Here is a 26,793-nt window from a genome sequence, read left to right as displayed (position 1 = left end):
AGTAAGATTCTAGCAAGGTTTCATTAAAGGAGATGAAGGCACTTATTGTAAGCGCAACAGCTACTTTAGGAGTTATTTTGTACTTGTTGCAACCTTTCTTTAAAGTGAGCATACCTCAGGAAAGAATGAGTTTAACTCTGCAGAGTAGTGCAGGTTCGAAGGTCAGTCCTAAATTATGACAGAGCTGTCTGTATTTCTTTACAAATGACTCCTGTGCATACCTCTCAACTATCCAGATATTTGCCTCATTATTTGGTTGGTTAGTAATAAAATTTCTGGTTTTCTAGCAAGTCACAGGGATGATCTGAGGGTTGAAGTCACCAAATGACATACATTTGACTTTCAGACTTCATGTCCTTCAGGAAATGCATGTCAGCACAAATCCTGTTCTAGCAAATTTCTAAGTTTCTAAGAGTAATATTTAAAATCTGTCACTATTTCTGGGCCTTTGTCTACCAGTTATTATAGGCTTTGTACAGATTTTCTTGCTCTTAAGACTTATGCTCCTGTGTCATCTTTCCATCTCATAAAAATGTAATTGGGCACTACTGGGTATAGTAGCTAAAAGGTATGTCCTCTTGAAGTATATAAGGCATTGCAATTCAGTGGGTACACACCTTAGCAACAGATTTTCAAGAAAAAGACTTGTCAATATTTATATTGCCCTCCCACCTTCTCCTGGGATAATGCACGCCATATTATTATGTATAATTAATAGTAGATCACTAAGTATCTGAATGATATTGTCTGATAGTTTGGTCTGTTCTGGTTTATAGCTGAGCATCTTATGATGGTGGGTTTATTTTTCACATTACACACAACTACTCATTCAATGTTTTGAAACTTCTGTGGGAAGGCTGTTTTGTCACTGAAGACAGAAGTATATGTTCCTCATTATAAGAACTAAAGATAACACTAGCTTCTACAAGTTCTGTAGGCTCTGGCATAGAACCATCACCCAAACTGCCTAGCTGAAGACCATTTGGGCAAGCGGCCAGTTGGATGTACTGATATGAAATTATGTACCAACTCAGAGAAATAAGAAAGGCAAGATAGCAGTAAGTTATGACACAGTGATGATATATTTCTCTTCTGAAGGTCTACTGTTAAGGTCAGTACTTGTTCAACTGCACTTAATCTGTTAAGCATTACTTATGGTTCTTTGATTTTTATGCCTCTAGAGACATTGCATACTTCCCCCATGATATACAAAAGGATCCCAAAGTGTGAAAACACTGGCAGCGGACATCTTTTCTTTAATTTAGGAACAAATTATTTTTGCATTTCTGTTAAACATTTTATTTAAAAGGTGCAGCTGAAAGCAATGAAGCCCAGCTTATTCAATTAATCCTAGACTAGCACAGAAGACAATGTTTTTTGTTACTGCTGAAAATAATATCCGAATCTTCCTGGTAGCTACCATTGTTTCATGCTCCACTGTGCCATCATGAGGGACACTACTTTTCATCCCAAAGTGAATACCCCTCATTCTGATTATGTACTTCTTCCAACTACTACTTTAGTCATTCTGTATTTCTCTTAATCTCCTCCCCTTGTTTACTTCTCTCGCTAATTCTACATGGGCACACAAGGAAATATATTCTTGTGTGCTCTCTTGGTATACGAGTACTATTCCTTTTTAAAATATGGAGGATTATGATTGGTTGTCTGATTATAACTGGCTTCTTACGTGTTTGGGACAAGGATGCCCTCATGTTGAATCTAGGCAGCCATGTTGAGAGAACATAATAAATGGTTAAGATCAGTAATCTGATCATAATTATGTGCATTGCATGGAGTGCAAAGTGTTTTACTGTATTTGAAAGTCAGTGAAAAGCCCTTAACACTGTCAGACAGCCGCACACCTCTCCGCTTATTTGCTTGTCCCTCGTACAAACTCCAAACTTAACAGCTCTTGGGGGACAGAACAATTGTTAAGCACTAAGCTTTGTTGTGATTAGGTCTTGTGTTACAGAAGTTAACTAGTTTGACCACCCCCAAATATTGGAGCGTAGTCTTAGCACTTCGTGCACTGCATTAAGAGAACTATAAAAAGTATGCTATGCTACAAGGATTTTAAACATGGTTCTAAATTTAATTTGAACATGAATTTGTTTGGCTTGACCCATTTTGGTACATTTACATGTTTGAACTGTTCTTGTTGTGTAGATATTGTGGACACCTCCAACTCTTCTTTTTTCGTTCATCCTATTATTAATAAGAACTATAAGTTTAGATTCATGGCGAACTGTAATACCGTTAATGTTGTATATTTGGCTACATGCGTAGTCTGCCCTTCATTTTATGTAGGCAAGACTACACGTAAGCTAAAAGAAAGAATAATTGAGCATAAATCTGATATTAGGAGAGAGAGTGTAAACAATGCTTTGTTTAAGCATATACAATTACATGGAGGTGACCATAGGTTTAGGTTTAGGGTTATAGATACGGTTGTACCATCTGTTAGGGGTGGGGATATAAATAATACTCTTGAAATTAGAGAATATGAATGGATATTAAGATTAGCGGCGGACCGTTTGCCTGGCCTTAACTCTGCTGTAAGTCTGAAACCAATTTTAATGAGAATACGACGGATTAAATTTATAGATAGATGTATGTGTTTATGTTAGTTTTTTTGTTATATTTTTCAATAGATATATTTGATTATGTATTTTAGTCGTATGATGTTGGCTGCTGTCATGTGACTTGTGGGCTCTTATTTAAAGCAAGTTGTGTTTTGAATGTATTTGTGATAGTATTGAAGAAGGGTTTTGCCCGAAAGCTTTGCTTATTTGATAAAGTTTTTATCCAACGTTTTGTGTGTATTTTTTGATATCTATATTCAGCACCTGTTTCTCTGGTAAATTTTCAGTTTCCCTTCCATAGACCTAAGCTGAACTTGAAAATGGACAGGGTTGAACTTTGTTTTATGCCTATGGGGGAGTCTGTTCCATAGAAGCAGTATCCTGTGTGAAATGTAGCTCTCCCTACAAACCATTCTGTTGATGTTGCAAAAGCGGTTTAGAATCGTAGACAGAGTATGTCTGATGCCATTTGACTTGCTGATGTGCAGTAAATCCATCAATAATGGGTCGGAGGATGCCTAATTATGTATTCACAATGCTTGTATATATTTTTAAGCTGCTTAACTTATTCTTTTTATACTGCACGTTTCTGGAGGTTTTCTCCTTTGGCTGTTACTGAAAATGGCTCAGTTGGACTTTCAGTAAAGAAATGCAATTAAATTAATAAATGAATGCATAATTTAATAAGTAATTTAATATTTGTTGCGAATATGAAAACCTTGTCTTTAAGTGTTATCACTGCAGATGACTCAGGTTTACAATATAGACAATTAATAATAGCATTAATCCTCTGTTAGCAGCATTGGTTATCATTCTAGACTGCTTTTAATACTTGGTTTCAGGGCTGGCCTTGTCTTCAACTAAGGTATTTGTCAATTTTGTCAACTTTCATTGTCTGTGGGTTTCCTTACTACCAGTGAAGTTGTTTTTAGAAAAGCCCTGCATTTTAAGACCACCAGCACACATCTGTTTCAATTCAGGATTTGAATTTTGTTATTGAAACTAAATGTATCTATATGAAACACCTCAAACAGCTAGCAGTAAGTATGTCTCCTGGAAAACTCTTTTCATGGTTGTTAAAACACCTGCAATTAGAATGTCTGAGCTACAGGTCATGATTGTGCAGCTGACTCTCTCTAATTTTTTTGAGCATTTCATTTCTTAGAAAACAGTTTGTTTTTTCATGCCTAATGTAGTCTCAAAGGAAATCTTAACTGGACAGTATAAATTTGATTATAGTCTAAAACAAAATAATAATGGGAAAGATTGATGTTCTTTGTGTTTCATTGTTGCAGTCATCACACTTGGGTTATCCTGCCAGGGGTAGCCTTCAGTCGGCCTGAATACCAGAGACTTAGTATTTCTGCATCGGTTGCTGTCACTCCAGAACTGATTTTATATTCAGTGGTATAAAATCAGGCAGCCAACGCCATTACATCAGTCTTTTTTGCTGAGGAGCCCGAAGCAGAAGCAGTTCGCATGAGTGCCGGTTGGCCGCTACCTGAGTTTTCATTTCCGAATTGAAGTTGAAGTCTTCTAAAGCTAAGTACCCCGTTGGGGATCCTTTTTTCTTGCTCTAACTGATGTCAGAAAAAGTTAACAATTGTCTCACCTGTGGAAAGCGAATACCACACCGAAAGTTCCATTCTTAGTGCGTCACCTATTTAGGCCCAGACCACGACGTCCCTCGCTGTCGGTTTTGTGCTTTGTTCAATGCCAGAACTACACATCATCAGGCCCTTATTGTAGCTAAATATTTTCGATCTCTATCTCCGTATTCCGAAATGGCTTCGGTAAGCCATCCGACTACCGATCTTCCGAAAAAAACATAAGGATAAAGACAGAGACAGACCGCACAGGTCCAAAACTGCCGACGCTTCCGTTAAACTAGTTGCCAGTTCACCGGTCCTCAGTGAGGCGCTTTCGCAGCCCCTGATACCCGCTTCTGTGAATTTGCAGGCTGCTACCGAGACCTGTTCGGAGTCCGGTATGCTGCGAGACTCTTCTTTGACTAAGGATCCTGCGCATGTCTCTACCTTGGATGGGTCCGAAGACACTGAGCAGGCACCAGCTTCCGAGGAAGTTCTCTGCACTACCAATACTCGACACAAACCAACGACTTCTTTTGCGTCTTCAGTTCTTTCTAAAATTACTGAGTTTTTAAAGTCCAGGGTACGAAATACGCCTAAAAAAACGACGATCCAAACTTAAGCACCTGCTTCCATGCTTCAATCTCAAATGCTTAAAATGGCAGAAGACCTTATCATGCTTATTAGGGGAAGCCAGCCTACCCCTTCCAAAGGAAAAAGAGATTTGTCCCCAGCAGTTTTGTCTGACCAGGAGTCCGATGACTCTGAGGTTTCTGACTACGAAGACATGCAACCCTTTTCTGCTTATGAGGATTCATATGCAGAGGAATCCATTCCTTCTACCTCTCCTCCAGAGGATTTTTCATTTGGTGAAACCCTACATACTTTAAGGGAGCATTTCCAATGGGCGTGTCAGGACTATCCTCAGTCCAAAACGAGACTCAGGGAATTCTTAGATTTACCACAGCACAGACCTTTAGCCATTCCTCCTGTCCTGGATGTTGTGGATGATGTCTTTATGGAATCCAGTTTAACTCCTGACACTCTTCCACCTGCTCCCAGGAAGCCTGACAGGTATTAGAGTCCCTGACTCTCACAAATTTCTTTTCAAAAATCCTACTGCTGACCCAGAGGTCATCTCCCAAGGACCTGAAGGAATAAAAGCAACCACAGCTAAGAATCCCACCCCCTTGGACAGGGATTCCCGAGCTTGAGAGATGGGGTAAAAAATATATATACACCTCTGCAACTCTTGCCATTAGAACACTAAATTGTCAGTTCCACATGCTGAAATACCAGCAACATACAATGGAATTCCTTAAACAAAAAAATATCTACCTTTCCAGCTTGTGCAGAAAATGAAGACTTACAGGAGCTTATGCATTCTGCAAGACAAATCACTAAACACACCTTGCAATGTGGATTTGACGCCTTAGAAGCATCCTGCAGGGCAGCAGTCACAGGTTCTGTACTTAGAAGGCATACTTGGCTTAAGGAACAGACCTTACCAGACCATATCAAAACAAAACTATTGGATGCACCATTGAACAAAGACAATTTGTTTGGCACCAAGGCAGAAGAGGTCTAAAAAAGATGGATGAAAAAGCCAAATCTATGCAGACAGTTAGACTTCTTACAGGTCCAGCCTCCGAGATTCAGTAGGCATTGCCTCTCCAAGCACTGGTCCTTTCTGGCCCCCTCAAGGCCAGTTCAGACAAGACCTAAGGGTAGCAGACCCCCCATACAACAGTCCCAGGGGAATGCAGAGATATAAGCAATGGAGTTCTTCCACTTCAAAAACAGGGAGTGCTAAGCCACCCCCCCTTATGGAAAGAACTCACAATGACTTTGCACCTCCACCCCTTACCTCTGCCCACCTGCTTGTGCCCCTAGGAGGAAAACTCTCCTCCCATGCAAAAAATTGGACCTCTTATCACCGACGACCAATGGGTTCTCAACATAGTGACCAAGGGATACAAATTTTATTTCCACACTCTTCCAACCCCAAAAGGGTTCCCAGATCATCCTCCAAACCAGTGGGCAGAGGCCCAAAACCAAGTCCATTCCCTGCTCTTCATGAGGGCAATACAGCATGTTCCTGCAGACCAGATGGGCCAAGGTTTTTATTCCAGGCTTTTCCTGGTACCCAGAAAAGAGGGCACCTGGCGCCCAATTATCGATCTATCAATTCTAAACACCTTCCTGGTGATACCAAAATTCAGAATTCTCACCCTCCAGCAGCTTCTTCCTATGCTATCCAAGGATGCTTGGTTAGCCACCCTAGACCTAAAAGAGGCCTATCTACACATCCCAATCAGGGATTCCTACAGGAAATATCTACGTTTCAGGGCAGGGTCTATGCATTTTCATTTATCTGCAGTTCCCTTTGGCTTATCCACTGCTTCCTTAGTTTTCACAAAATGCCTGGCTCCAGCCATTGCTTTTTGCAGACAAAGGAATATTCAAATTTATCCCTACTTAGGCTGCCTGATTCAAGCAGACAGGAAAAGCTGTTACAGCACCTGACCTTTGTACAGAACCTACTGACCTCCCTGGGGTATACTATAAACGAAAAGAAATCCAAACTAGTACCCACTCAAAAAATTGTATTCCTGAGAGCAAGCCTGGACACAGCATCCCAGATGGCATTCCTTACTCCAGAAAAACAAGCCTACCTGACTGGCTACTTCTCTCAACTAGCCACCAGAACCCCGTTATCTGCAAGGAAAATCCTGCAAGCTCTAGGGTTCATGGCCTCCTGCATTCTGCTCATTCCATATGCCAGACTGCATATGAGGAAACTTCAGTTGTACCTAAAAAGCCTTTGGTGTCAACACTGTCAGGACCTGGAAACTATCATACCTATGATACCCTGTCTGAGGAAAGATTGTCTTTGGTGGGCAGCAGCATGCAACTACAACAAGGGTCTTCCCTTCTCACAACCCCATGCCACCCAGACCCTAGCCACAGAAACATCAGATTATGCCTGGGATGCACACCTGGACGGCAGGTGCATTCAGGGCCATTGGAGCCCAAATCAAATACATCTGCACATCAACTAAAAAGAGAAGCTAGCTGTCCAGCACGCTGTGACAGCTTTCAGACCCCTACTCTCCCTGGGGTCTCTACTGATCAAAACCGACACCACCACAGTGATGTGGTACATCAACAAGCAGGGAGGAACTCACTCTTATCCCCTCTGCAGGCTCGCCATGACCCTTTGGCACACAGCTTCAGCCATGCAGATTCACCTGCAAGCACAATTCCTGCCAGGCTCCCAAAACTCTTTGGTAGACAACTTAAGCAGAAACCTCCTAGACCCACATGAGTGTCAGCTAGACCACAGCACCTTCAACCTTGTAACCCAGAAATGGGGCACCCCGAAGGTGGACCTCTTTGCCTCCCACAACAATCACTAGCTCAGCAAATTCTGCACCAAGGAACCTCACAGCAAGGCATGGAAAGTGGATGCCCTATCCTTCCAATGGGTAAACCTCTCAATCTATGTATTTCCCCCTCTACTTTCAAGGGTACCACTCAAAATAAGGGAGGAAAAACCAAGAGCTGTCTTGATTGCCCCAGACCGGCCACTGCTGCGCAGTCTGTCTCCCCTGCTACCATGGCACCTACCTCAAATCCCAACTCTCCTGACCCAGCAGAATGGAGAATTCATGCATCCACAACTGCAGACCCTGAACCTGGCAGCCTAGCTTATTCCCTGAACTCTCCTCCAGTTGCCATCCTAAGCAAGGAAGTCTTGGATGTTATACGTGAGGCCAGACGCCCCAGCACTACAAAATCCTATGCTGACAAATGGAAAAGGTATTGCACCTGGATCCAGGCTAAAGGAGCTAAAACAGCACAGCCCTCCTTACCTCTCATCTTGGATTACCTAGCAGACCTACTACACAGTGGCCTATCCTTCTCTTCTATTAAAATTCATGCCTCTGCCATCTCTGCTCATTACAGCACAGAGCCACCTCTCTCTTCTCACCCTCTCATCAAACAGTTCCTAAGAGGGGATAACAATTTAAGGCCACCCAGAAGAGCTCCTACCCCGGCTTGGGACCTTAACTTTGTGTTGGAAAAGCTCACACTACCCCCCTTTGAGCCTGCAGCTTCAGCAGAGTTAAAATTCCTCTCTTGCAAAACAGCCTTGCTTCTGGCCATCACTTCAGCTAGAAGAGTTTCAGAGCTGCAAGCACTCATGGCGGTAGAGCCCTTCATCATTTTTCATGCTGACAGGGTCTCCCTCAGGACTAACCCAACTTTCATGCATAGAGTTGTGTCCAGTGTGGCTCTCAACCAATCAGTTCATTTGCCTACCTTTTTCCCTAACTCACAAAACAAGGGAGAAAGAATTCTGCATTCTCTAGATGTGCACAGACAGCTCAGATTCTACCTGGATAGGACTAAATCTTTTAGGAAGACTGACCAATTGCTAGTCAACTTTGCAGCAGGGGCTGTGAGGGCAAGGCCATATCCAAACAATCTCAAAATGGATAGCACACTGTATCCATTTCTGCTGCATATACCACAGGAAACTGCCCCCTAAGGGGGTCAGACCGCATTCAACCAGGGCAACCTCCACCTCTGCAGCTTTTCTCAGATGGGTCCCTACCAGGGACATCCTGGAGATTGCAACCTGGAGTTCTGTTCATACCTTCACCAAACATTACTACCTACCTATCTTTTCCAAATCAAGGGCAGGCTTTGCAACCGCAGTCTTGCAGGGCATCCTATCCAGCCCCCTGCCTTCTTGACTGCCTTCACTCTTTTCTTCAGCTTTGGGAATCAACCCAAGTGTGATGACTGTAACAGTGAAACATGAAGAACATAGTATAGTTGTGTACACTTACCTTAAATGTATATGTTTGAGTGTATTCACTGTTGCAGTCCTGGTTTCCCACCCTCCTTCCCCCTTGTCTCTGTCTCTCTTCCTCACTCCTTACAGGGATTTTTTGTATTTACTTTCTACTGGTGGTGTTCTTCCACCATATCCTACTTCCTTATTTTGGGGCTCCTGACATTTGGGGCAAGAAAAAGTGATGTAATGGCGTCGGCTGCCTGATTTTTATACCACTGACAACCTTGCCATCAGTCCTGGAGTGACAGCAACCGACACAGAAATACAAAGTCTCTGGTATTCAGGCCGACTGAGGACTACCCCTGGCAGGATAACCCAAGTGTGATGACTGCAACAGTGAATACACTCGAACATCTACATTTTATGGTAAGTGTACACAACTGTACTTTGTGTACTTTAGATGTCTGTGGATGACTCATATAGTATCATGAAAAAAAGAATATTCTGAAAAAGTTATGCCAGGTTTTTCTTTTGCCAAAAGGAAAGAAGGCATCACCTTTGATAAGTAAGCATAGTCAAAATGGCTTTACAAAAATAAATGTGGAAACTCAGAGAAATGTCACTGTGCTAGAAGAGGTTAGTTGTCTCTTCTGCCCACGTACATCACAGTTAATTAACATTCTGTTTTTACAAGTAGATAAGGTTTTCACACAGACTAGTAAAATTATGTACAAATGTCTTGACATGTGCATGATGTCCAAAAATAGAAACCCTTGTTGAAAATATGATAATAGAGGAGGAAATGTGTAATAAAACCGAGAGTAGTAGTGGCCACTCACACATACCCGAGATGATTTCATATATTTATATTCAAATATACTGGTTTGACTGATGCAATGAGAGGCTTGGAAGAAGTGAAATTTGGGTAGTGGCTTATCTTGAAATTGATGGGAAGATGTATAAGAAAACTACAATTAGTTGGAGTTGACAGTATTGAGTGTGTGTGTGCTCCGTGGTCACTGTGATGCTGATTGAGTAGCAGGTAGCTGAAGTGTGAAATAGAATGGATGAATTAGGTGACCAAGCAGACAAAGCTCATAGAAACAACTTTATTTTGATTTGAGTGCTGGAAGGAATGCACAAATTTGGTGAAAACTAAGGTGGTGCAGTGGACAGGATTCACAGAATTGTCATTGTGATTTGGGAAAGTGTTTTTAATTGACACTGACTGTATTGGAAGGGGCTTATGAAAAGCCTACAGTTATTTTTGGTACAGTTTGTGTGGACATATGAGGTGGGCCATGTAGAAAGCTTTTGTACAACGGAAGCAACATGGTGGTCAAAAGTCAGGTTGCTATCAACCTGGGTGCCCAAATCCCACACATTTTTGTACACTGATTGTGTAATTAGGACATTATTTATGTGATATGTGGGGACGTCACTCTCCCCAAAGAGGAGGATGATGCATTTTTTGGCATTCAGCTTGAGACCATGTTTCTGGCACCAGTGATTTGTTAGGGTGAGACCCTCTTGGAGGATGTCCACATCACTTGGGGAATTGATGACTGAGCCCAGCTTGCAGTCATCTGCAAACTTGGTGAGCCATAGCCCACTAGTTTTGGCCTGCACCTCAGAAAAGCATATCCCAAAAAACAGAAGTCCCAAGACCGATCCCTGGGGTATGCTGCTCGTTACGGATCTACTGCTTGAGGTGGCTTCCCTTATTTTATTAGGTGGGTTCTATCAGTGAGCCAGTTTGCTACCCATCTGGTAACATATGGATTGGTGCCTAGTTGAGAGAGTTTATCTACTATGTCCAAGTGGGGAATAGTATCAAGGCTTTGGCCAAGTCAAGGTAGGCGGTATATACTGTCTTCTCCTCATCCATGGCTTTTGGTGACTGTCTCAAAGAAGTCGACCAGATGTAACGGACATGACCTCCCCTTGACAAAGCCAGACTGTGTGGGGTTGAGTGTTTGGCGGTTGCCAATGTCCCTGTTAATGAGGTCCATGATAATCCATTCCATGGCTTTGCAGATCAGGCTAGTTAGGCTGATGGGTCTAAAATTTCTTGGATCGGTGGTCACTCTACCTTTGTGTAAAGGGATGACAGTGGCTGTCCTCCACTTGGCTGGGGCAATGCCAGTACTCAGGCTTTGGTTGAATAGGGTGCCTAATGGTGCTGCAAAGTTCATGCCTAAGTTCATGTAGGATGCAGCCTGAGATGTTATCAGGTCCCATGGAGGCTGTATTTTTTGCTTTGAGAGGCAGTGATGACCTGTTCCCAAGAGATAAGGGGTGGGGGCAGGTACTGGGTATGTCTTGATTTACTGATGGGGGGGACAGAGGGGAGAAGTTTTTGCTGAATCTGTCAGCCAGTAAATTGGCTGTATCTACAGCAGTTGTGTATGTGGTGTCTTTAACCGCCAATTTTGAACAGATCTGCATGCTTCCTTTGATATAGCAGACATATGAGAAGAAGGCCTTATGATTGTCTCTAGTAGATGTGGCCAATTTGGACTCGAAGTTTGGTTTAGAGGATTTCACTAGTGGTGGTGTTCGCTTGTTCTGGCTAAGGAGAGATTGCTTCCAATTGGGCAACTGCTCCTCCTTGGTCCTGGAAAGCAATTTTTTTCCTTTTGTTATGTAGTTTATTTATTGCAGATGTCCACCAGACAGGTTTACTCTTCCTTGCTGAGGATGAGTTTGTCGTGTCAGGTATTCCTGAATCCATGCATCTATATAAATGCTAGTATAGTACTTCGGTGTAGATTTAGACATTGGTGCCAGTTCCTACAGTGGGGGAGGGGGCTGTAAAGCTTGTTTCTACCATCCCTCAGGAGGTTGTAATCAGCTTTGGAGAAGTTTTTTTGTTTGACCCTAGCTGGGGGGGGGGGGGGGGGTCAGGGGAAATGGTGACTTTAAACGTGACCACTTTATGGTCGGATCTTACCAGGGAGGATGATACCGTGGGGGTGCTGCAGTGGTTACTCTTGTTGATTAATACCAAGTCCAAGATATTATCACCTCTTGTGGGGGGTATTGACTAGCTGTTCCAAGCATGCCTCTCAACCTGGAAACATCAATAATCTGGACAAGACCCATGAAAAATAGGTACAAATCTGTACACTGATAACATAAAATTTGCTTACATAATTAAGTAACCGTGCCCACTCCAATGGAATTGTGGTATACCAACTTTCAAATGCAAACTGAAGAACAGACGACCAAAATATGGCACCATAGTTCCCCTGCAGCCATTCCAATGTCCCATTACCTGGCTATTTCGCCCCATTTACCATAAACATTAATGTGTGCATACTTTACTTCTACAATGATTATTTTTATATTTCATAGCACAGTGCACACAAACACTAATAGATATCTGCTAAACAAAGCAACACTGTCTCACAATGAAAATATACTTGCATTAAAACTTCTCTGCCCTTGAAACTCACATTCATTGAAACAGCATTGAAACCCACACCACATCCAAAGAAAGTGCATCTGGCCAGTGGTGGATAAAGATTACCTTTGGGTGGTTTTCAAATCATAGGCCCCCCAGCTTGCACACAAAACAAGAAACATACATGCATTCTTTGATACACCTTCCTGACTTTATTAAATTATATTCCTTCTATAATAAAGCACAGTGGTTAGACTTAAGTTAGAGAGCATTTTAAAATGTATTGTTTAAACATTTTTCCAGTAGGCAATGAAATAAAATGCATGAACCGATAATGACAAAACTGTCCAATTCAGAACATTTCCATCACAAAAGTCTACTTACACACACACACACACACACACACACACACACACACACACACACACACACACACACACATACACACAAATGGAAGGGTACAGATCACTGCAATGCATTCTTGTCAAACAGTTTTGTATGCACAATATTTTGTTTCAAAAATAAATACATGAATGTTTATATTACAGAAAGTTCCAAAATTAATGTTCACAACTCGGAGAATATTTTGAGAAGCAAACTTTTGGCTTACCCACAATAACCTTTTAGTACGTTATATTTTCCTGATTTTATGAGCACCTTTGAATCTGTTTTACTTTGCTTTCTTTATCACACATTATTATACATTATTTTACTATGCCTTGGAACATAAGCATTTACTTTCTAACAAAATATAAAACAACATTAAAGATTTCATCACTAAAAGATAAGCCTTACTGTCTAAAAAAAAAAAAAAAGGCACATCTGCCTACTCAGCAATTTTGGTTTGCTACTACACAAATCATCGATGTAATCTTTATAACTTCATTTTAGACATGTAGCTAACAGAAAAAAGAACAATCTGAAAATAAGGCATGTTAAAATCAGTGGCACAGAGCTATATAAAGCTGATAACAGTCTTGTCATATGTCCATCTTGTTCTGCCAAAAACTGATTATTAAACTAGCAAAAGATAATCACCTCAGCATGGTCCATCACACATATTATGTTCCTCTGAGTTAAACTTCTAATAGAGACTTCAACTTGTCTACCACTATGTAGCCAGCTACATTTCTGACACACAAAGCAGCACCATGGCAGAGAGTTACTCTGTGAAGTGTGCAGAATAAGAATAGTCAGACTTATTTTCATTTAGATAAGAAGGTCAAAAAATCATGTTTTGAATAAAATAACCTACTAGTTAAAGGTGTGGCTGATATTAAATGTTTGCTACAGTAACTTAAGCTAAATTTGTTCTAGCACTGAGGTTACATGACTCATTAAATGCTCCAAAGAAGTACTAATTTTAGAATAAAGTCCACAGTCTGCTTACTTACCTGAAGTTATTTAATTTTAAACAGTGGGCACTATGAGACAGGACTACACTTTGTGAAAAGCAATTTTACCTTTTGATAAAACTAATGACATTATGACTTGAAATAACGATGAAAGGTCATATGAGCAAAACTGAAAAATGATGGGTCACAGGTTTGCATCTGGGGCTTATTTTCTTTGTTCCTGACTTAGACACATTCTCACCCTTGCCTGTACATCCGCTGGATAATAAAAATGTGTGCTTTATAACTGAAACAAACATGAAGCTCATCAAAATTACAATAGAACAGCAGTGCAAAGAACAGGCTTATTTTCATTTAGGCAAAAATGTCACTCGCAAAAGAATTCATCTTTTGAGTAAGTCAGATAGTATCACACATGGGAAATATTACCTTCTCCCAAAGGTACAACAACCTTAGAACTGATTATATTAAATAAGTGGGAGTATAAAATTAACAACACTTCCATGGTATGTTTATGCGGCTTGCTACCCACAGAAAATTAGTTTGAATGGTTTTGTGTCACTTCCATTGAGAACTTTTTTTCCCTAAAAATGACATTCACAAAACTGTCATTTGAACTGATACCCTTGACTCTACCCACACATGAAACTGCCTTCAGCTTTCTATTGTAAACCAGTCGAGTACAGTAATGTGATGCTTTAATTTTAGCTTATACCACTGAAATACAACTACTTGTTACGGGATATTATCTGTATTAACGAACCAGTTAGGTTTTTAAGATTCAAGGTAAATAAGAGAAATTCAAAAGCAAGAATGGGCTAAACTCTTGCTGCTTATTTCCACTTAACAGCACCAAGCTAACATATCTCCCACTGCTTAGTGCCCTCTTCTCCCCACTAGACCATAAATTTGCTGATGTGCTTCACTTTTCATGAAACAGGCAGATGTAGTTGGTGTATATAAGCAGCAGGGGTTATATACATACAGACACACACACACACACACACACACACACACTTGCTCAATGAGTAGCGAGAAGCCGACTTGCAAAGCAGTTTGAAAAATACACACACTTGTTCATTGAGTAGCGAGAAGCCGACTTGCAAAGCAGTTAGAAAAAACAATAACATAACAAGTCTGCAAGAAGGAACCCTGAGAAGTCGGTTCACAGGAGTACCAGCAACGTGAGTAGCAAAAATGGCAGCAAGAAGCCAAGCCTTTAGTACCAGAAAGAAAACAGCAGCGAGAATCCAAGCCTTGCAATAGTACCAGTCCCAGAAACAAAACGGCAGCGAGAAGCCTTAGCATTCAATATGACCAACAGCATTTCACATCCTAACAGTACCTAACCTGAGTCAGTGCAGTAGTGTGAGTAGCCAAAACAGTACCAACCTGACTGAGTCAGTTCAGTTCATGACAAAACAGTACCTGAGTCAGTTCAGTTCACGGCAGTAGCGAGTGTTCACATAACAAGTCTACAAGAAGGAACCCTGAGTCAGTTCAGTTCACAAACTCCACTGCAGTTATTTTCAAGCTTTAGCACGCTTGCAGCCAGCTGGAAATGTGTGCCTTTGAGCTCAATTCCGACAGGCTGACAGAGCTGACGTCATTGCGCACGTGATGATGTCAGCTCGGAAAGCACAAAACAAAAATTTTTTTTTAAAAATCAGGAATGAAGGGGTGCCACTTGGGAATCGTGGCACCCCATTATTTGAACCCCAAAACTCGGTAAAACCCGAGTAATTTGGTGCAGTTGAGAGGTATGGTTCCAAGGCGTTTACATTGATAAAATCGAGGAATCTCTGGGCATTTGTGTTCTGGCATGAGTAGTTTTTCCAATCTATGGTTAGGTAATTAGTCACCCAGGATCAGGGTAAAGGGTTGAATCTTGATAGATATGAAGAGGTCCAGATAGGTAGAGGGGCATCTTGAGTCAAATTTGTGGGCCTGTAGCTAGCTATAATTTGAGTAGAGGTCTTGTCAATGGTTAACTGCACGTGGAAAGTCTCCTGTGCGTTATACTGTTTGACCAGCCTGGAGGTCTCTCTGTGTCTTTAATATATATTGAAACTCCACCTCCTATGGCTTTACTGGGCACATTTTGAGATCTGAATATATGATAGGATGAGAATAACCATTTAAGGCTGGGGTGCTCTCCACGGCTTTGAACCAGGTGTCTGTGACTGCACAAATGTCAGCATCTTCCAGGGTTAAGAATGCCTGCAATGGGTGCATTTTCATGTTTAGACTCCTAGTGTTTGGCAGCATGACCTTTAATTTGCGTTTTGTTGAGATTTTTATGTTGGTAGTATCGACAACATGACTTTTGCTAAAAAAAAAGGCACTATAGGGGAGGCAAGGGCCTTTGCCAGAAGCCCAAATGAGACAGATGCAGGCCATCTCTAGCAAAGCATCGTGGTCTGTCGATTGTATTTTCCAAGGCTGTCAGGCACTGAATCCCCCTGGAATGACACCAGAACCTAGCCAGTTGTTAGTCAGTCATTTTCTGTTTGTATTGCAGCATCATTCTGGGTGACGGTAGGATGCTGCTTAAGGCTAGGGACATACCTGCCTGGGAAACACATTCAGTGAGCTTAGTCATGTCTCTCTTCATATAGTCCAGGGAGGTATGTCTCAAGTTGTTCACACCAGTATGGACTATGACAGAGTCATAACAGTACCTGTTGTTTTGAGTCTTGAGTGCATGTGTGATATGGTGGATTTTGGCACCTGACAACAACTAACCGTGACTCTCCTTATCCAGCCTGGTGAGAGGCAAATCTGTGTGTTTCAGAATGGAGTCTCCTATGACTAATACGTTGGGTTTACGGTTAGGCCTTAGTGGTTGCAAGACACTGGTGTGTGGACTATGCATGATATGTGGTGTGGAGGGTTGTGGAGTTCTCATGTGTTTTTGCCTATGAGGTCTCCTTTGTTTGGGTTTGTTTTTGAGAACCACCACATATGTGGGTGTGCGTTGTATAGTTGTGGGTGGTGGTTGAGGTGTAGTGATTGTGTTGACAACCTTTTCAGTGCCAGATATACTGGCTTGTGAGGGAGAGAGCCTAGACTTTAGCTTCTTTATGTAATTGTACCTCTCACAAATTGTATTCCTAGGTAGTAGTAGTAGATGGTTGTCCATGTACATGAGACAGTTGCTACACTGTCTCAGGATGCCCATATCAACCAGGCTGGTAGGAGAAACTGTAGAAAATTGTCCATCCATATTTGTCAGAATCTGAGGGAGAGAGGCCAGGGAGAGCTAAGGGGTAGGCCTGAAGTCCAAGTGCATAAACCAAAAAGAAGAGACTTAGAATAATACTTAAAATGTAAACAGGTTAAAGACAAGCACTAATAAATGCAGCAGAGAAGCTGCAGTTGAACACTTTGGAGAAGAAGCAGCAGAAAAACCAAGATGAAGTGATAAGAGTAGGAGGAGGAAACACACATACTGTAAAAGCAGCTGAATAAAGGTGTTTTTTTTTTGTTAGTAAAGTGGAAAGGGAGAAAGCAGATAATTTAAGGTTAAGAAACAAAGGGGGTTGGCCTTCTCAAATGTTATCTCTCTCTTAGGTAGAATGAGCTAATGACACTGGACTGGGAGGAGTATCTCAGATCAGATTTACACTAGGGGCTTCCCATATTAGTATATTCATGCCTATTTGATAATACACTGTTAAATGTAGAGAGTTATAAGCTGCACAGGTGGCATAGAGGAATAAAGCCCTGACTATCCCAGTTGACCTAAGTTTGGTTAGCAGCTCACGCGAGTGTCCAGAGAGGCTAGACATGCCTATATAGAGGAAAGAGATGGGTCCCAGATGGTCTTGGTCTTTGCTTCCAGGTATGATCCCTGCTGGAGAAGGACCAAGTCATAAGGACAGGGGCTAATCCATGGATGTTGTGGATGCGACTACTCAAGTTGCACTTATGGGGACATGACACAAGCTGTTAAAGGGAAATAGGTAGTCCCTAAAGTGATGGTGGTGTAGAAGGTGAGGGGATTAGAGCCATTTACAAAAAAACAGCTCTTACTGTTGGATGCTGCTGAAAATGCCAAACTCATAGAAGCCTTCCTGAATGACTGCTCCTCTGCATGTCTCTTGCTGTAAGAGATCTCCAGTGGAGGTCACTGCATCCCTATTAAATAAGAGTCTCAAGTCTGGTCATAGATGTTTTGATGGTTGAGAGGCAGAGGAGGTAAAATGTACCCAGAAAAAGTAAAAAATATGGAGGGTTATTTTTATAATGTTGACTTCCCATTGAAGACATGGGTAATAAAGTAATTCTAAAGCCACATAATTACTTAAATATGAGTAAGTGGAAGATCAGTAAGCTTTGAGACTGTCATTAAAGTAGCCACTATTAATACTATTGCAGAAGCTAGTGGTATGGCAATGGATGCATATCATGATATAAATAATGTTAAGCGAAGACATAAAGAAGTTTAGATGCAATTTCAGAATGCAATCACTCAGTCTGAGATGGGTAGTTTTAACAACCTGAAAGTCTTAACAGTGAGAACATATAGACTTTGGAGGCGTAACATAGAGTGTAAAATGAAAGATAATTGTGTCAATAATAGTAATGCCCATTTGTTAATCAGGTAGGCCCACTGGATACAGTCCCTTTTCAGGGTTGACCCGGGAGACATGTATGGTTAAGTGATTTGCTTAAGGTCGCATAGTAGGTAAATGAGGTCTGTGAGAATGTACCACACTAACTGCAACTCACAGCCTTAACCCTCTGCACCAGCTGCCAGACAATGAAGAGGTAATGCAGAGTTGGTTAATGCTAGTTGTGGTAAATTTGCTTTAGTTATCAAGATCAAAAAGAGACATGGCATAGAAACTGAAAATTTGTTTTGATGTGGAAAACTTTCCAAGGTTAGGTAGTAAGACAAATACATGTGACTTAGCTAGCATGTTGATTCTGCTGATGTGGGCAGACTAGGTGAAAGGTTTGACAATAACAGGGACATGAACTAGCAAGGTGAATGAAACCGGAATGATCAGAGACTGAAAGATAGGTGGAATGGTAATGATATACTAATGTAGTTCTGTGTGTGTTCTATTAGTGTAGCTCATTTGAAATAACCTCACAGTAAGACGCTGTCCGGTTCGATTCTCAGCTAGAGTGTCTTCTGTGTGGAGACATGCGTGAATGGGCATACCTTCATTGAAGGTTGTGCGTCAGGGCTGGCAACTCAGCATGTAAAATTCTATCTGCTAATCATTAGTGGACCAGAGTTCCGCTGTGACGACCCCTAGCCGGGAAAAGCCAAAAGAAGAAACAAAAACTGGGATTAAGTATAGACTACACAAATTTAAGGAAAAGACCATATGAGGGGGATACTAGATGAGTTAATATGGTATAATGAAGGCTGGCAATGGGGAAGATCAGTGGCAGTAAGTCAGGCTTGCGTGTCATATGCTGACAAAGGGCTTTGAAGATGCTGTATAAAAGCAAAAATCATATGTAGAAATTACAAAATGGTGAAAGTTGTTAAGAGAAAAGAGTAACATTGAAGTAATTTAGACAGTGGGTAAGTATTTGACATGAATTAAGTACACCACAAAGTAGGGAATAGTGAAGTTATGGGGTAGATAGGAATGGTTCTGCCTTTTATAATGGAATGTTAGTGAAGTATACCATGAAGCACAGTTATAAGTACAAGTTTGTGAACCTGTGTGGTTCTTGTAAAAGAAAGTGCCCTGTTGAGGAGACATATGCAAAGCATAATGCATTATAGACAATAGCACTGAAGCAAGGAGAATATGGAGTCGAGATAGACTAGGATAACTGCTGAAACAAATTGTTTAATGGAAGAACTGAAAAGCCATGTAATTAATAGTAGACATGGATTATACATTGTGATTTGTACATGAATCCCTTAAAGAAAATCAAAAGCTCAAAAGACTGAAAAAATGGCTAAAACTCACAATATTGAAAATGGAGTTTTCCCTTTCTCCAGTGTTGTGTGATCTTGGAGTTGGTATATATAATTATTAGGGGGTGTAGGGGGTACAGCCCCCCACGAGGAGTGCAGGGTGCTTGCCCCTTGCATTAAAAATATTTTTGATATTTTGAGTATTAGATATTTTGATTTTGAATCTTTTGACATAGACCAATTTGTACATATTTATGCTTCTATTTTAATGTTGCACAATCAATAATAATTTTCAAAACTAAATAAGTAAATGTAGACAGTCGTAACAGGTGCTGGTGGGTGCCACAGTCTACTAGGGCACTAACAGGTTCTCAGGCATTTTAAAGATGCTTCTTCCCAAACTATGTGAAGTTCTGCTTAATGAGGAATGCTCACAGTTATTAAATACTAAGGCTGGACTTTCAGTACCATTGAAGGATAGGACTTCTTTTGGGCTTTTGTAAATTAGCTATTTTGGCATCTTTCAGTCTCCATTTATTCCCAGAGAGTGCTTCTTATTTTTTTTATTTTATCATTTTTGCATGTGTGTAGTATTAGTAACTGCTATATAACAATATTGAAAGACAGTGTCACTTAGCAATGTATCTTCAAGAGGGGAGTTTTATAGCAATTAATCAAGCCAACGTTGACCTATTGTATAACACTGGTCAGTTTACATCCTTCATGTAGCTTTTCTGTTTATACAGGGTATTGGTTCTGTTAAATGCTTGTTAACAAAGTTCACAATATTTAGATCACAAACCACACTTGTGTGGTTCACTTTTGAAGGTGAAGGCCAAGCCATTGCTTGAAGAACTTATTTGTAATGAGCTTGTGTCAGTTTGAAAAAGTCAGACACGACACCAACATCTCTGAAATGTTAATACCAACAAAAGACTGAGATATGTCAGTAAGTACTACTGGGAAGTATTGTACAGATACCAGAAATGAGGCACTCAGTAGTCTTCCCTTGAAGATCTACTTTATGGGTGTGTGTCTAATTCAGCTCTGCTGTCATAATTCTTATTTAGTCATGTATAAAAATAGCGACGTACATTACCAAATGTAGGACAGATGGGTGTAGTAAAAGATACTAGTTTAGAACTGCTCTTGTGGTTCAGAACTGTGAACTGATTCCTCTTCAACTTTATTTTTTTCAGCCGGACTGGATTTTGAAGCTATTCTCCTGAAACCAACGAATGTTCATGAAGGGTCTTATGTTCCTTTAATCGTCTCTCCTCACGGTAAGATTTAAGTGATGAGTTTTAGTGGAAGGTGTTGGGCAGAGTGTAGAAGAACCTGTGCATAAATACATATCCTTTCTAACATATTAACATCTTCATTGCAGTTTTTTACTGCATTAAAAAAGACTAGTACATGCTTTATAAGTTTATTCATGTTTTTGCTGTTGATTTCCTCCTCAAAGGATCACACTGCTAACGTGGGAGAAACGCTTTTTTTTTCCTGCGTAGGAAGCAACCATCCAGCTTCAAAAAGCTCTGCCCCCCTCTTCTTCACTCTGACTGAAGATCGTCTTATTCCAAAGGGGGAAATCAGCAGTCATAGTGAAGATTTCTTTAGTACTTGCCTTCTGAATACATAGCATCTCTGTCTTCACTGGAGCAGCAATCAGCTAAGAGCTTTGTCTGCCAGATAACTTTTTGTTGGGGAACTCTTCTACTCAGAAATGATTGCCTTTTTTAAAAAAAAATGTAATTTTTTTTTTTTACTAAAAGTTTTATTTCCCCTTTAAGAAATTATATCGCAATTTTAGAAGTTTCATGTCAGGCATTGGTATTTTTAGCTAGAACGGTTTGTTAATATATATATATTTGGGGCTAATTATGTGAGAATTATGTACGGTTTGTGTTAAATTTGAATTTTATGAGTCAGAAAATGTTATGATGGAACAGGCAGGAAGATGTGTGTCAGTGTAATGCTTATGCTCACTTCATGACAACCTACTTGCCATATTGATTTTTGTCAATGTGTTTGTGAGTATTTCAAGAGTACTGATAAGTAAATTGTGTCCTACTTATACTTTTTTAAAGATAAAGGGACTGGGGAAGGTGGTATAAGTGTGCTGCTTATAAACACTCAGTGACAGCTTGCCTTCCAACCAACTCCCTCCAGCTATGCTAATTGTTTTTTATGCCTCTTCTCTGGCTACAGCATGGATATTCACTCTGGGCTGACTGGTTCTTTTACAGTACCTAAAAAGAAAAAAAAAATGCTTATCAAAAAGTCCTTGCCATTGTCACAGGCTCAGTCTATGTCTCTGGCAACTGTGGGTGAACCTGTAGTGGCCATTGGTTGTTCCTCGGAGCACTCACTCACCTCTCAGTCTTCCTCTGTTGTAGTCCTTTTAGCCAGCATGAATTAGGAGTCAGCCACATCCTGTTCAGCTATTCCATTATCCAGTACAAGCATGGAAGAACCATCTTCTCTAGATTTGGGGGACACCCAGAGACATCCTTTTTGGGGTAACAGACCATTAGACTGGACAGACATCCCTCCTTTGGTGCAGTCCTGTTCTTCTGGGACTCCTATTAAGAAATAAAAAAATAAACACTGTTCTCCTGAAGAAGTAATTACTATTAAAAAAGATGCTAACTAAACCACATTTTAGGATAAGACTTTAACTTACCACTCTTTATTTTCCTTCATTGGCAGGTCCTAGCAACTTGCTACCTGTAACCTATCTGCAGTATGACTCTTATATTAAATATCTATACCTCCTGTATCTTTAAAACAAACTTCATTGAATTGTACTGATATCCTCTGGTGTCACTCCAAACCATAGTTTGTCTATTTGTATTGCTGTAACTTGTTTTTATACTTTATACATTGTATACATTTCTCTTTTTGATGATGTTTTCTCTCACTTGCACTGTAATCAAAACTTACTTTAATATTTTATTATTGTAATTTGCTTGCACTGTGCTTTTCTCCCTGGACTTCCGCCGGCAGTAGCTCAGTCGGACTATCCTGCTCAACAAATGTCAAATAAATAAATAATATGAGCTCCTGCCTTGGATAGGCAAGCATTGCAGGCAATAAATCCTGATACACAGAAGCCATTACGGGGGAGACAACAAAAGAATTTGACAATTCTGACTTTGACAGTGTAGGCCTTATTCTCCTGCCATTTCCCAGGCCCAAATCTCTGATTCTGAGGGAAATTTTAATTTTTATCCTACTGTAGAGGAATTTTATTTTAAACAGACCATTGCCAAGATGACTGAGGTGCTTTTATGGGAAGAGATAGAAGTCTCCCCTGACCTGAGGAGATATTATATGTTACAATGTATACATGTCATTCCTCTCCTATCCCTAATATACTACCAGCCATGTTAGATGTGTTGAATGCTGCCTGTAGTTATCCTGATACATAGCCCTCTCAGTTCCTTAAAAAAAAAAAAGGGCAGATAAGCTGTGTAATTGTACCTCAGGCTAATTAATTTATTTTCTCTTGTCTTATAGGTACATAGGTGTGTACTAGGCTAATGACCACTAGGGCCTTTTTAAGCCTAGCCATGCATCCCATATCTCTGACAAGTTAAACCCAGCTGTAATTTCACCTGCACGTCATGCTGGCAGCAGGTAGTTCCTTAATACTGTCCCTTCTTCTGGGGACAAAGAAGGTACAGTTTTCAGCTGTCTAGGTAAGAGAATATGTACTACCACTTTAGCCTTCAGAATTCTGAATTATCAAGCATATTTCTAAAAATGTATGCTTTGTCATATGGACAGTCTAAGGGAATTGACTTGTATTACTCTTACAGAAGAAAGCTCTTTTTTAAACCATACTGTTTCCATCCTATCTCAGTTATCTAAAGAGTGTGTGATGATGCAGGTAATGTGCCTAGGGCTGCTGCTGCAGTGTTAAAATATGCTTGGCTACATAACCAAAAGTTTGCTGATGAGGTAAAGTCTCAAATCTTAGATTCTGCTTTAGATAAGGAGGTATTGTTTGGGTCTTCTGTTACCCAAATTCTCAAACAATATGATAAGAGGGAAACTGATTCAGGGAGTTTCTAAGATTTTTCATGTACCCCAGTACAAGTCTTACAGGCCTCCGTCTTTTACACAGAAAATAAAAACTAGCAAAACCAATAATTTTCTGGCAAAGAGCAAAAAAGCTGTGTGTGTTAAAAAAAAAAAAAGCAAGGGTCTTTTCAGAAAAGGAGACAGACCAACAGTAAAGAATGGCTATGCCAGCATTCTTTACCCTCTTCCCTGTCATCTGGGCAATATGTCTACAAGTATGTTCCTCAAACTGGCCCTCAACATTCTTCTTTGGCAAAAGATTGTTTCTGATTCATGGGTTTTAGAAGTTGTGCAGGAGGGTTATAGATGGCACCGAATGCAAAATCTCTTTCCAGGGGAACTATCTCCCACACTTCAAACCAAACAGAATATTTTTCCTTGTTTCTGCTGTCTTTACATACCCAAAGAGTCATGGAACTGATGTGTGCAAGTCAAAGGGGTATAAGCTTCTACTCCATAATGTTTCTGGTACCAAAGAAAGTGGCCTCTTAGAGACCAGTACTAGATCTGTCATTTCTAAATCTGTTATGTGAAAGTTACAAAGTTCAAAATGTTGACCTTATGGAACCTGTTACCATCATTCCTTTCTTGATAACTCTTGATCTGAAAGATGTTTATTGCAACATTCTCATAGCCATAAGCTTAAGGAAATTTGTAAGGTTCTCTGTTTCTGGGTCAGATTATCAGTTTTCTGCACTACCTTTTGGTCCGTCTTATAGCTCCAAGGATATTCATAAAATGTCTAGCTCCAGTCATAGCTTATTGTAGACTGAATATCATTCACATATTTCCGTATTTAGACAACTTGCTTATCTTTGCAGTCTTTATCCAGATGTCGAGTCATTACGTTGAGTTATGTCTCTTTTGACCAGTTTGGGCTTCCAGGTAAATATGGCAATATCCTCCTTTACTCCATCTCACAGGATTGTGTTTCTAGTTTCCTTTTATGTATTTTTTTTTTCTTCAAAGGGCCTTCTTAACACAAGAGAAGTTGGATTTTTATCTGGAGTTTTTCCTGAGTTTCCCAAATCAGTCTCAGATATTTGCAAGAGAATTCCTCAGGATCCTAGGGGTTGGTGACTACTGTAATTTTCATGATTCTTCTAGCCAGATTACACATGAGAAAGATTCAGTGGTTTCCAAATAAACACATGGACCCAACATTTGAATTCTCTGGAGTATCAGATTCCAGTTTGGGGCTTTAAAGAAGTGAACTGAATTGGTAGAGACAGTAAATTTAACTGAACCATGGTCTCCCTTTCTCTTCTCACACCAGTCTTTCACCTCAGATGTGTCAGATTTGATCCGGAGAGCAGTTTCCATGGGGAGTAAAAGTTTAAGGCCTGTGGAGTCCTTCAGACAGACTAAAGGACATCAAGTTAAAGGAGATCCATAACTTGAAGTCTTTCCATCACTTGTGGTCCCTAGGATCTCTTCAAATGATTGTAGACAGTTCCACAGTAATGTGACTGGTACATAACTTAAGCATTCCTTAATCCTGCAAGCATCTTTCATGCCTTCAGAGCAAAACACAGGGGCAGATAAGGTGAACAATACCAGGACAAACCCTCACAAATGGAAATTGAGTGAGGGAGTTTTCCAGAAACTGATACCACTGTGGGGAATACCTCAAGTAGATATGTCTGCTTACTTTCAAAACAGATGACTAAAGTTTTGAAGCAGAGCTTCTTGCAAGCAAGCATAGAAAATGGATGTAATTTCTTTTCCTTGGAAAATAATTTCCCTTTACACTTTTCCACCCTTTCCAGTGGTATCCAGGGTAATTCTGAAGATTTTAGAAGGATACCCCAAAAGTCATTGTGGTGACTCCCTTTTGGACCAAAGTCATTGTGGTGGCTCCCTTTTGGACCAGGCAACATTGGTTCTCCTTCTTACGGAACTTGACCAGGGGTAGTTACCACAAGCTTCCTCACAGACTGGATCTACTCACACAAGACAGAGGAGGGAGTTTGATACACCCCCCATATCAGTCAACGTAAACTACCTTGATGATTCAATTCTAATATATTTTAGGCACTTATTTGATGAGGATGTGCAGCAGATACTATAAGAGACAAGAAAACCTGCTACTAGAAAATCCTATGTGGGTAAATGGAAGTGATTTTCTAATTAGTGCCTAACCAGTAACCAGGGGGCCATCAGGGATTTTGTACCTCTGGTGCTCAAATATTTCCGAGTTACTTTACTCTGGCCTCTCTTATTCCTCTATAAAGGGTAGTCTTGTGGTCATTTTTGCATATCTGCCCATGGATCCTTCTGATGTTCTTCGTGTTTCACTGTTGCAGTCATCACATTTGGGTTATCTGCCTGCAGGTAGCCCTTAGCCGGCCTGAATACCAGAGCAGAAACAGTTCACAAGTGCTGGTCGGCTAACTCCTGAAATTTTCGTTTTCGAGTTTCAGTACCGAAGTCTTCAAAAAAGCTAAGTACTGCGTTGGGGATTCCTTTTTCTTGCTCTTAACCAATGTCAGTAAAAGTTAACAATTGTCTTACCTGTGGAAAGCAAATACCTCATAAAGATTTTCATTCGTACTGCATTCCTTGCTTAGGCCCAGACCACGACTTCCCTCATAGGTTTTGTGCCTTGTTCAACTCCCGAACTATTCTTAGTCGGGCTATATTTGCAGCAAATTGTTTTGGTACTTGGTATCACTATCCAGAAATGGCTTCGGTAAGCCATCCGACTACCGCTATTCTGAAAAAATGTAAGGATAAAGACAGAGACAGACTGCATAGTTCCAAAACTGCCGACACTTCCGGTAAGCTAGTCGCCAGTCTGCTGGTACTCAGTGTGGTGCTTTTGCAGCCCCTGATACCCACTACCTCAGATTCGCAGACCTCTACTGAGACCCATTCGGAGTCCGGTATGCCGCGAGATGCTTCGACTATGGAACCTGCGGATGTCTCTACCTTGGATGGGTCCAGAGCTGCTGTGCAGGTACCGGCTTCTGAGGGTGTATTCAGCCCTACAGACTTGCATTTTAAACTGACACCATCTTCTTCATCCAGGCCTAAAACTCGACCCACGCCTAAAAAACAGACGTCCAAACC

At 40.7% G+C, this 26,793-nt stretch overlaps 1 protein-coding gene across 1 annotated transcript in view; it reads left to right on the top strand.

The window, feature by feature from the left end:
* The window catches only part of APEH (acylaminoacyl-peptide hydrolase), a 2,062,145-nt gene that overhangs the window by 1,299,425 nt on the left and 735,927 nt on the right, over positions 1–26,793 (top strand). The window contains exon 16 of the mRNA XM_044078262.1: positions 20,832–20,915. Within this exon, the coding sequence (XP_043934197.1) occupies positions 20,832–20,915 (84 nt within the window). The remainder of the gene's footprint in view (positions 1–20,831; positions 20,916–26,793) is intronic.

Source organism: Protopterus annectens, chromosome 7.part0 (genome assembly GCF_019279795.1).
Source record: "Protopterus annectens isolate FY-2018-M chromosome 7.part0, PAN1.0, whole genome shotgun sequence".
Classification (NCBI taxonomy): domain Eukaryota; kingdom Metazoa; phylum Chordata; order Ceratodontiformes; family Protopteridae; genus Protopterus; species Protopterus annectens.
Note: the sequence above shows the minus strand (reverse complement) of the source record. Positions and strands in the feature narration are given on the sequence as shown.